Consider the following 11,580-nt stretch of genomic DNA (forward strand, 5'->3'; position numbering starts at 1 on the left):
CATCATTGCTTTTTTTTTGAACTTTTTGGGACCTTTCTTCAGTTGTGGACATTCGGATCTGAAATATCCCGGCTTCTTGCACTCGTAGCATATAAGGGGTTGATCTTTCTCTTTCTCTTTGCTTTGTTCCCCTTTTGTGAACTTCTTTCTCATCCCCTGTTTCCTTTTTCTTAAGAACTTCTTGAATCTCCGGGTGATGAGTGCCATCTCTTCATCCTGTTCTTCATCTTCAGTGTCATCCGTTTCATAATCAGGCGATGCTGTGGATTTAAGGGCAATGGTTCTTTTCTTTTTGACTTCATCCTCTTGATGTTGCTTCATGCTGAGTTCATGAGTCATCAAGGATCCAAGAAGCTCTTCTAGAGGTAGAGTGTTCAAGTCCTTTGCTTCTTGGATGGCAGTCACCTTGGCTTCCCAAGTTCTTGGCAATGACCTGAGAATCTTCCTTACTAGTTCACTGTTAGTATAAGATTTGCCAAGACTCTTCAAACCATTAATTATGTCAGTAAAATGAGTAAACATAGCAGTTATGGACTCATCATGCTCTATTTTGAACAATTCATATTTATGCACTAGCATGTTTATTTTAGTCTCTTTTACTTGATTTGTTCCCTCATGTGTTACTTCTAACATATCCCATATTTCTTTAGCAGATGCACAAGTAGAAATGCGATTAAATTCATTTGCATCTAGTGCACAATAAAGAACATTCATAGCTTTGGCATTTAATTGTGCCAATTTCTTATCAACCTCATCCCATTCTTTCTCGGGTTTGGTTGACTCCTCACCATCTATAATCTTGGTGGGTGTGTGAGGACTGCTCACTATGATACTCCACATATCATAGTCGAGTGCTTGTATGAATATCTTCATCCGAGCTTTTCAATAGATGTAATTAGACCCATTGAAAAGTGGAGGTCGGTTTGTAGATTGCCCCTCGGCTAGAGAAGTACCGACATGGGTTGCCATAGATCTTTGGCTCTTTGATTGTTAGATCAAAGAAGGGCTAGAGCACCGTGCTCTGATACCACTTGTTGCCCAGCTATGCAACCCAAGAGGGGGGGTGAATTGGGTTTCTAAAAATTTTAGGCTTAATTAATTACTTATGATGAATGAGAACAAAGACTTTAAATCAATATTAATTTTCTAAAGCAAGAATGCAAGGATATAATAAAGAAAAAAAGAGAAACAATAAAGCACACCACAAACACAAGGATTTATAGTGGTTCGGTGCCAACCTTGCACCTACATCCACTCCCCAAGCTCCTACTTGGGAATTCTAATCCACTATACTTGTATTCAACCCGAATACAAACGTCGGAAACTCCGACATTAGCTATCCCAAGCTAGTCTACTTGTTTCCTGGGTACAAGTCAACCCAAAGCACTCCGATTTCAGGTTCGGGTCAACCTTCCCTTATTTTGGAAATCCTCCAAAAACAAGAACAAATATTCACAAAGAGTAAAATAGCTTAGAGCACAAATTAATACAATAACAGCTCCTTAAATGAGCGAATATAACAATAAAAACACTTTACTCAAATGAAGTATCCCCTTTTGGATTTTCTCAAGGTGGATGAACGCTTGAATGAACTCTTGAGAAGAAGATGATCTTTGATTGAAGACTTCTTGAAGGCTTTGAAAGATCTCTTGATCAAGTTTGAACAATAGGCGTGAAAAATCCTCTCTTTGAATGCTCTTGAATTTCTTTCACAATCTCTCGTGTATATTGTGGATCACTTGTCTCTCTCGTGTAGATTTTGGATCCTCTTTTCTTTTTCTCTCAAGTATCTCGTTGATCACCTCGTGTATTTTGGATCCTCTCAATTGTTTGATTTTGTGTACCTCGATCCTCTTTTTTTTTTTTCACCTTTAGAAACCTTTTTATAGCATTAAGAAACAAGAGAAAACATATTAGGCAGATAAAGAGCCGTTAGAGCATTTTTAGGAAGCATAAAAGGCAATTAAAACGGATAAAAAATTAGCTGTTGCAGATGATTTCCGTCGCAGGGGTCGACTCATGAGTCGACTCATGCTTCAGGAGTCGACTCATGAGTCGACTTCTGTTGCATTAGCCAGAAACTTTGATTTCTGGATTTTTTGGCCCAAATCAGCAGAGGTCGACTCATGAGTCGACTCATGCCTTGTGGGTCGACTCATGAGTCGACTCACAGGTCGTGCCAAGCCAAAAATCCAGCGTGCCATGGGTAATTTTTGCGTGCCAATCAGCTCATAGTGTCATGAGTTGACTCATGAGTCGACTCATGCACTTCAAACCTTCATAACTTCAAAAATATAAGTCCAAAAATAATGAAATTTTCACCAATAGATTTCAAATCATTTGTTCTACCAATTGGTACTATCAAACAGGATTTTAGCAAAATTATGATTTTGCCCTTGAAGAGCATAAGGACTTTTTCAATTTAAAATTAATTGTATCCCTTCAATCTGCTTTGTAATCATCAAAATCAATCTAGGAGCAACAAACTTCGTGCTCAAATTCACGAGTGGGATAGGCACATATTGAGATCTCCCACTCTGATCCCTCACCACCACTATCATCATTTCGTTCCACTTGAGTCAGTTTTGTCTGCACATTAGGATTAAAGTAGTATCGATTAAAATTTTAAATTTTTTTTATTATATAAGTCTCCACAATAGAACCTTCTATTTGGGAGTGAGATCGCCAGCTATGATGGGAGGGAGCCACCTAAGGATTCGGTTTCACACGTTATTGTTGTCACTCTATCACTTGTTGTAGTTATTGTATAGCATCGATCAGTGCTTGGATCTAGTGAGCTAGGGCATCAAGGAGCAGTAGGTCTATTTGTGGCTGAGGGTTGCACTGCAATGGACCCACAGACATGCTTATGATAGATGGATTGTCGATGGAAGGTGATGGAGTTTTGTGCTCTCTTCCATACTATGCCTTTTTTCTCTCAAAAAGAGGATAATGCTCCTCCTCTAGCGCTAATCTGTTGCCACAAGACTTTAAGGAGGTGTTGTTATAGCTAGAGCCAGATGCCGCCCAAGATCCGCGATATCAGAGAGTATCTACAAAGGAAGTTCACATTCATCGGGGGTGTTCCAGTGGGGGATCTTTCGAGGCTTGAGTTAGATGGAGCTTTGGAAATAGTAGAGAGAAAAGACAGTGAGAACCGGAAGAGTGAAAAGAGTTCTCCCTCCTCCCACTAGGACTTGCCCTGCTCTCCAATGTTTGAGTTTTGCTTGCTTACTTGTCCCCTACTTGAGGATCTCCTTCGTATTTCTTTTATATGAAGGTTGAGCCCGTAGGTCACTATTCGGAATCTGTAAGTTTGTTAGGCCTAGCTTTACAGACTGTTGGCTATATTCTGATCTTTTATTGGAAGAAGAATCTCTCCCATCTTTAAATCGAGATTGTTAGTTATGGATATTAGATGTAGATTTCATCTGCATAGTTGGCCAAATGGATGGTTCTAGGGCCACAGTTGGTGTGACCCCACCATATTATTTTGGGTTTACTACAATAGAGGACTGGTCCTGGTTAGTGGATCTCTTCTGCATCAATGACCTTGGGATCAACTTGAGAAGAGCTAAAGTCAAGGAGGAACTGATACTGAGGTTGAGACCAAGTTGTCCTAGCCCTTTGTTGGGTGATAAATTTGGAATAAGAGAATCCACGAGATTTTCTTATAGAAAAATTCTTCTCAGGCTACCATTCTCTGGACCTTTCTCTCGAGGAAGGACCGGAAAGTTTTATGTAACGATAGCAAGCTAAGGGACTTGGGTTGTATCTTTCGTGTCAAAGAATAGTCGTCCTTCATGCGAATCCGTTGTTGGGTCGTCCTCATGCTTTGAGATCTCTACAGGTAGACAATGACGGAGTTCAGAATGCTTTGATACCTATGCAATGGATGATCTAATGGTGTATTCATACAAAGGAAGGTGAATCTTTATTTCTTGCAAAAAATACAACCTGTTCCTCAGCCTGAAAACTTTTGAATTTGTTGTTAACAGGCTTCCATTTTGAAGTGTCCAATATAGTTTTTCTTCTTTTCCTTGCATCCTACACTGAGAGCCTTATACTAATATTTTTTTTCATTCTTTACAAGCCAAAATCTTAGCAGCATGCTTTGCACCACAGAGAGACACCGTGCAAGCTGGGTTGGATGGAGATTAGATGGAGTGAGAGGTCATTCATTTTGAAAATAGATGGCTGTTGTGCAATATATTGCTAGTCATGATTGCAATATATGAGATTAGCAATGCGATAAAACAGCCATCCATTTTCGAAATGAGCTGCATATCCAATCTTTCACAGCTCTTTACAGTGCAAAACATCCAACACCGAGGATCTGAACCCATTCTTCACTAACAAATATATAATTTTGTAAATGAAAATAAATCAATGATTCAATAAACTCAATTTTTATCATAAAAATTAAAAAAAATATTTTTATCATAAAATAAACTTGGTTTACATTGTTAGCATCATCTTGTAGTCCCGCTCCAATTGACACAGGCTCGAAGGCAAGGTGGCACTGATCACAGGCGGCGCCAGTGGCATCGGTGAGGCCACCGCCAAGCTCTTCACCCGCCATGGAGCCCGTGTGATGATCGCCGATGTCCAGGATGACAAGGGCCGAGCCCTCTGTGAATCCCTCGGCTCCTCCGTTGCCTCCTACGTCCACTGCGACATGACCGACGAGTCTCACGTCCGAGACGCCGTCGATGCTGCCGTCTCCCGCCATGGCAAGCTCGATATCATGTTCAACAACGCCGGCATCATCGGTTCGCCCTGCATGCAGATACTGAAATCCGAGAAGGCCGATTTCGAAAGGGTGGTGGGGATCAATCTGGTGGGAAGCTACCTTGGGACGAAGCATGCCGCACGTGTCATGATCCCGGCACGCCGGGGAAGCATCGTGATGACAGCGAGCGTGGCGTCGGTGGACCCGGCGATGACGCCGGTGGCGTACACGTGCTCGAAGCATGCGGTGCTGGGGCTGATGAGGAGTGCGGCGGTGGAGCTCGGCCAGTTCGGGGTGCGGGTGAACTGCGTGTCGCCATACGCGTTGGCGACGCCGCTGGCGGCGACGGCGTTCGGCATGGGAGGGGAGGAGCTGGAAGATTTCATGCACGAGCATGCGATCCTCAAGGGGGTGAGGCTTAAGGCGGAGGATATAGCAGAGGCAGTGCTGTTTCTGGGTAGCGAGGAGGCCAAATATGTGAGTGGACTCAACCTATTGGTGGATGGAGGATTTACGACTGCTAATCCCTCGCATGGTTTGTTCAAGTACTCGGATGTGTGACAAAGCTGTTTCCTGGTGGTTTGGGTTCGTTCAGGAGTAAGGTCTTTGCGGTTTGACAATTCAAACATTAAGGATGTCAAATGGCTAAAACCGGGGTCAAATTTTACATGATTATTTATGGTCGGATCATCAAGCTGGATCTATTTTGGATTCTGGACATAGCCTATCTGTATTTCCATAACGGTTCTTAAATTTTATGTCCAATTCATCGAATTTTAAAATTCAACTTTTACTTCTGCACACACATTCACTAGATTATATATATGCTCATGATGATGTACATAAACTTATTTTTATCTCTACACTCTTGTATCTGTCCTACATGTACTTGTATAATTTTTTATGTTTTCATACTCTTATACCGGTCTTGTACACACATTGATATTGCATATAATTAAATTCATGTTACACGCACTTATATCTCTTAGACAAAGGGTTAATGATTAAGCAGCTATCTAAATCAAGAGGCAAATATTAGTCTTGCTCAACGAGGGCTAAACATCAAATTACAATTAATTAAGGGATACGGTGTCAATTTTTTCTCAATATTTTTATTAGTGGTGAAGTATTTTAAGCTTGATATACTATTTATTCTTTTGTTTCAAGTGTAGATTATTTTTGCGGTACACTGATGTTTCGTCCATCATGATTTACATAGCATTGAGGAAAAAAATGTGAAATCATGAAAGAATTTCAAAATGTGTATATCATGTATCATGCATGTAAGAATTTTTTATTAAAATTTATATATCATAATATCATGTATCATATATCATACTTAAATGGTAGTAAGAGCTTTTTTCTTTTTTCTGCATGGTCATTTTATTTTGTATTCCTTTTCAAGAAGAAGATTGATGATTTTAGAGTGAATCCAATTGCATGGTATTCCGACAATTGATTTACTTTGCAAATTTAAAAAAAAAAATTGATTTATACATCTTTTGACCAATTAAAATCCACCATTTATTTAATAAAATATTGTTCATATCTAAGATTTATTTGTTAATCCTGTTAAGACACAGATTTCTCTCTCTTTTAGTGTTTGTTTTAGGTAGGGGTGATAATTAAGTAGGATTGGGTCAGATATACGAAGGGTTAATGTATATGAGTTGAGTTAAAAATTTACCAATTTAAATTTAATTTATTTATTAAATAAATCAAAAATTTAGATTAAAATTTAATTTATTTATTAAATAGATAATTTTATATTTAAATAATTTATTAATTAAATAAATTAAATCAAATTAAACATGTTAAATGTATTAAACTGAATAAATAGATCGAATTAAATAGATCATAAATGGGTTAAATAAATTTTAAATAAATTAAATAAATTTTAAATGGTTAAATAGACTAGGTTATGATTCGAGATCCAAATCTAAATTATTTAATAATTATATTTAAATAAATTAATTTGTTTATAAATTATATTTATTTATGTCAAAATCAAATATACCTAATTGATTGCGGCTCTTTTGGTGCCGGGGTGGCTAAGCGAAGGGTGGGGACGCACGTACGTACGAAGGCGGCAGAACGCCAGGTGATGCATGTTTTCTTGCGATTATTTCTCTCTCTCTCCTCCTCTGACATAACCGAGGCTGCTCATTTTACAAAATAATGCTGAAATAGGGTTTGGCCCCAAAACTTCTGCATGCGGACGACATATACAAGATTCATGGGCCGATTCCAATTGAAAAAATGCATATAGTATTGGAATAAATTAACCTAAATATAATCGATTAACTTACTTGAGGAAAACATCAGCCAGAGTTCAATCTAATTTAATAAAAAATTATAAATAAATAAATGAATGGATGAATAAATTTACATTGATCCGTTCTACTGCTAAAGAAATTACTCCATCTGTATAAAAAAAGAAACTGCTCCGTCCAACATATAGGAGGGAGTAACCTCCTCTCAGTTGCTCAAGATTTTTTTTTTAAACCTGTTGGTGGCACTGTAAATAGTACCCCTTGTGCCTATTGTAGGTCCAAATTAAACAAATAATATTATAATATTAACTATTATAATATTATAATATTAGCAATAATTAACTATAATATTATATGTAAGGGGGAAGTTTCTGTTGAACGTGGATAACTGGTGATTCAAAGTGCACTAGAAAATAGGAACGTGGCCTATGTACATATCTCTCATGATATATTTAGTTATTTAGTTATTTAGTAGAGTTAGTGGCTGTCGAGTGTGAAGGCCATGTAGTGGAATGTTAGTTAGTAATGGATGGGAAAGTTTGGTACTATGAATGCCTATAAAAGAGGTACTGTATTCAAGTTTGACTGGACATTTTTTAATGAAGTCTCCTTTCAACAAAAAGTTGTGTTAACTTTTATGTTTTGTAAAGTTCTCATCGTAGAGAACTAATTCTACCCTCTTCTTCCTTATCTTTTATCTTTTTCCAATATTTTTGGTATCAGAGCAGTCAGGATGCAATTACGTGTGGGCAAACAAAAGACAAGTGATTGATGCTATTGCAGCTCGAAGACTTGTAAGTCAAATTCGTGGTTAATATTGTTGTGAGGAGGTAAGTTGTTGGGTAGCAATATGGCAGTCTTTGGAAGCTCCGTAAGCATTTCTCAACCCTCAATTCCTATCTTTAAAGGTGAATGTTATGAATTTTGGAGCATTAAAATGAAGACTTTATTTATGTCATAAAACCTTTGGGATTTGGTTGAGAATGGATATGCAGATCCAGATGAAGAAACAAAGTTGAGAGAAAATAGAAAGAAGGATTCCAAGGCACTGTTTTTCATTCAACAAGCAGTTCATGAGTCAATCTTCTCAAGAATTGCTGCTGCAACTACTGCAAAAGAAGCTTGGACAATATTGCAAAAAGAGTTTCAAGGGTCGTCGAAGGTAATTACTGTGAAACTTCAGTCTTTTCGTCGGGATTTTGAAACTTTATTCATGAGAAATAATGAATCACTGCAAGAATTTTTATCCAGAGTTACATCTATTGTTAGCCAAATGAAATCATATGGTGAAAAGATTTTTGAAGAATTAATAGTTGCAAAAGTTTTGAGAAGCTTAACTCCAAAATATGATCATATTGCTACTGCTATTGAGGAACCTAAGGACTTATCTATTTTTTCATTTGATGAATTAGTGGGTTCTTTACAAGCTCATGATGCTAGAATGAACAGATCGACTGAAATAGTCGAAGAGAAGGTATTTCAGGTGAAGGGGGAGATTTCTACACTCAAAGATAAGTCCGATAGAACCACAAAAAGAGGTCGTGGTTGAGGTGGATTTCGTGGCCGAGGTCGAAGTCGAGGTCGAGGCCATGGGCGATTTGATGATCACCGACAATCATCTAATGAGTATCGAGGTAACCGGAATGGAATCCAATGCCATCATTGCAAGAAATTTGGGCACATAGAGGCAAATTGTTGGAACAAAGAAAAGCATATCAGTTATGCAGAAGAAAAAGAAGAAGAAAGTAAGTTATTTATGGCTTGTTATCATATTAAAGATGAATTAAATGAGATTTGATTTTTGGATAGTAGATGTTCTAACCATATGTTTGGAGCAAAATTTATGTTTCAAGATCTTGATGAATCACAGAAAATACAGGTTAGACTTGGAGATGATAAGGAAGTTCAAGTCGAAGGAAAAGGTACAATTACAGTTAAAACAAGCCATGGTAAAGTAAAGTATCTTCATAATATTTTCTATGTTCCTAGTTTGGCATACAACTTGCTAAGTGTTGGGCAGTTAATTACCAATGGATACTCTATTTTATTTGATAATGCCTCATGTATTATTAAAGAGAAAAGTTCAGATCAAATTATAGCTAATATTCAAATGACACAAAATAAAATGTTCCCACTTGAAATTTCAAGTATTGATAGGCATGCATTGATTGCTTATGTGAAGAGTGAATCACTTTTGTGGCATTTAAGATATGGACATCTCAATGTAAATGGTTTGAAATTGTTAAATCAAAAAGATATGATGAATGGATTGCCTAAGATTGACTCTTTTGATAATGTATGTGAAGGGTGTATATATGGAAAGTAATGTAAAAAGCCATTTCCTATTGGAAAGGCATGGAGAGCAAGATGTTCTCTTGAGCTTATACATGCTGATCTTTGTGGGCCTATGAGGACTCAGATCTTGAGTGGGAGTCGATATTTTTTATTGTTCACAGATGACTATAGTCGCATGAGTTAGGTTTATTTTCTAAAATGCAAGTCCGAAACATTTGAAACTTTTAGAAAGTTTAAAGCATTGGTTGAAAAGCAAAGTGGTTATTCTTTAAAGGCTCTTCGTACAGACCGAGGTGGTGAATTTTTATCTAATGAATTTAATCATTTTTGTGATGAAAATGGCATCTATAGGGAACTTACAGCACCATACACACCTGAGCAAAACGGTGTAGCAGAACGAAAGAACCGCACAGTGATGGAAATGGCTAAAAGTTTATTGAAAGGAAAGGATCTTCCAAATATTTTTTGGGCAGAAGTTGTTGCAACAGCAGTATACTTGCTAAATATCTTTCCTACCAAGGCTATCCTCAATATGACTCCATATGAAGTTTGGAAAGGTAAAAAGCCAAAGGTAAGCCACTTGAAAATTTTTGGATTGATTGCATATACTTTGATTAATTCTAAAAAACGTCATAAGCTTGATGAGAAGTCTGAAAAGTATATTTTTATTGGTTGTTGTTCACAATCCAAAGCATATCGATTATACAACCCAATTAGTGGTAAAGTTGTTATTAGTAGAAATATGATATTTGATGAGAATGCAAGTTGGAAATGGAATGACAAGTCAGAAGAGTCAGAAATTCAAGTTTCTAATGAAAAACTAAGGGATCCAACTTCTTCTCGACTACAGCAAGTACAAGCACTCCTTTGACAAATTTATCTCCTTCAATCTTATCAAGTAGCAGTTGGTCGACTTCTTCAGAATCTTCTAATGAAAGTCCCTCTCGAAAATTTAGATCATTAGCAGAAATTTATGAAACTAGAAATTTTGCCTTGTTTGTTTTAGATCCAATAAGCTTTGATGAAGTAATAAAGGAGGAGAAATGGTGCAGTGCTATGAAAGAGGAGGTAGCAGCTATTGCAAAAAATGAAACATGGGAGTTAGTGGACCTGCCTCAAGGTAAAAATGCAATTGGTTTGAAATAAATTTTTAAGACTAAATATCATGCAGATGGAAGCATCCAAAAATGCAAAGTCCGGCTGGTAGTAAAAGGGTATGCACAATAGCAAGATATTGATTTTCAAGAAACTTTGCTCGTTTTGAAACTATAAGAACTATTCTAGCATTAGCTGCTCAATTAAAATTATCTCTTTATCAATTTGATGTCAAGTCTGCTTTTCTAAATGGTGAATTAAAAGAGAAAATCCATGTTTGTCAGCCTAATGGATTTATAGTTAATGGCAAGGAGGATAAGGTATACAAGTTAAAAAAAGCTCTTTATGGATTGAAGCAGGCACCGAGAGCATGGTACACCAAGATTGACTCATATTTTTACCAAAATGAATTTACAAGAAGTAAGAATGAACCCACACTTTATTTAAAAAGGAAAGGTAATAATTTTTTTTAGTTTGCCTTTATATTGATGATATGATATACATGGGTTCTTCAAATTTTCTTGTGCAAGAATTTAAAAGAAGCATGATGAGATAATTTGAGATGACAGATTTGGACTTATTGCACTATTTTCTTGGTTTTGAGATTAAGCAAAGTGAAGAAGAAATTTTTGTATCACAAGAGAAATATGCTAAAGATTTGCTGAAAAGGTTTGAAATGTTAGATTGCAAAAAAACAGCCACTCCTATGAACATAAATGAGAAGTTGAGGTTTGAAGATGGTACAAAAATGACACATACTAGACCGGATATCGCCTTTTCTGTTGGTGTTGTTTTCAAATATATGCATAATCCAACTAAGCATCATTTTGGAGCCGCTAAGCGAATATCACGCTACATCGTCGGGACAATGAATTATGGAATTTGGTATTCACATATAATTAATTTTAACTTGTTTGAATTTTCAGATAGTGATTGGGCAGGTTTTGTAGGTGATAGAAGGAGCACTTCTGGCAATGTATTCACTCTTGGATCGGGAGCTATTTCGTGGAGTTCAAAGAAGCAAGCAATAACGGCTTTATCATCTTTTGAAGCAGAATACGTGGTTGCAGCATCTTCAGTTTGTCAAGCTTTATGGTTAGAAGGCTACTTGAATATCATTGTCAACCTCAAAAAGAAGCTACTAATATAATGTGCGACAATCAAGCAGTAATAGCAATGACAAAG

At 36.9% G+C, this 11,580-nt stretch overlaps 2 protein-coding genes and 1 long non-coding RNA gene across 5 annotated transcripts in view; all 3 read left to right on the top strand.

Annotated features, from left to right (window-relative positions):
- Positions 1 to 5,506, top strand: part of LOC105042151 (momilactone A synthase) — a 46,679-nt gene extending 41,173 nt beyond the window's left edge. The window contains exons 2-3 of one of the 3 annotated variants that reach the window (XM_029263660.2): positions 3,851 to 3,926; positions 4,504 to 5,506. In XM_029263660.2, the coding sequence (XP_029119493.1) occupies positions 3,892 to 3,926; positions 4,504 to 5,293 (825 nt within the window). In that variant the 5' untranslated portion in view covers positions 3,851 to 3,891 and the 3' untranslated portion in view covers positions 5,294 to 5,506. Of the gene's footprint in view, positions 1 to 3,850; positions 3,927 to 4,483 lie in introns of all 3 variants that reach the window. The other 2 variants (XM_010919262.4, XM_029263661.2) reach the window with 2 other exon arrangements.
- A 2,844-nt stretch (positions 5,507 to 8,350) lies between these two features.
- On the top strand, positions 8,351 to 10,783 carry LOC140851780 (uncharacterized). The gene is made up of 3 exons (XR_012134528.1): positions 8,351 to 8,750; positions 8,885 to 8,927; positions 9,652 to 10,783. It is a non-coding gene; the product is annotated as an uncharacterized lncRNA (long non-coding RNA).
- Positions 10,784 to 10,957: 174 nt separating this feature from the next.
- On the top strand, positions 10,958 to 11,545 carry LOC140851509 (secreted RxLR effector protein 161-like). The gene has a single exon (XM_073243033.1). It carries the CDS (start codon positions 10,958 to 10,960, stop codon positions 11,543 to 11,545), a length of 588 nt encoding a protein of 195 aa, XP_073099134.1.
- The last annotated feature ends 35 nt before the right edge of the window (positions 11,546 to 11,580 follow it).

Source organism: Elaeis guineensis, chromosome 9, assembly GCF_000442705.2.
Source record: "Elaeis guineensis isolate ETL-2024a chromosome 9, EG11, whole genome shotgun sequence".
Classification (NCBI taxonomy): Eukaryota; Viridiplantae; Streptophyta; class Magnoliopsida; order Arecales; family Arecaceae; genus Elaeis; species Elaeis guineensis.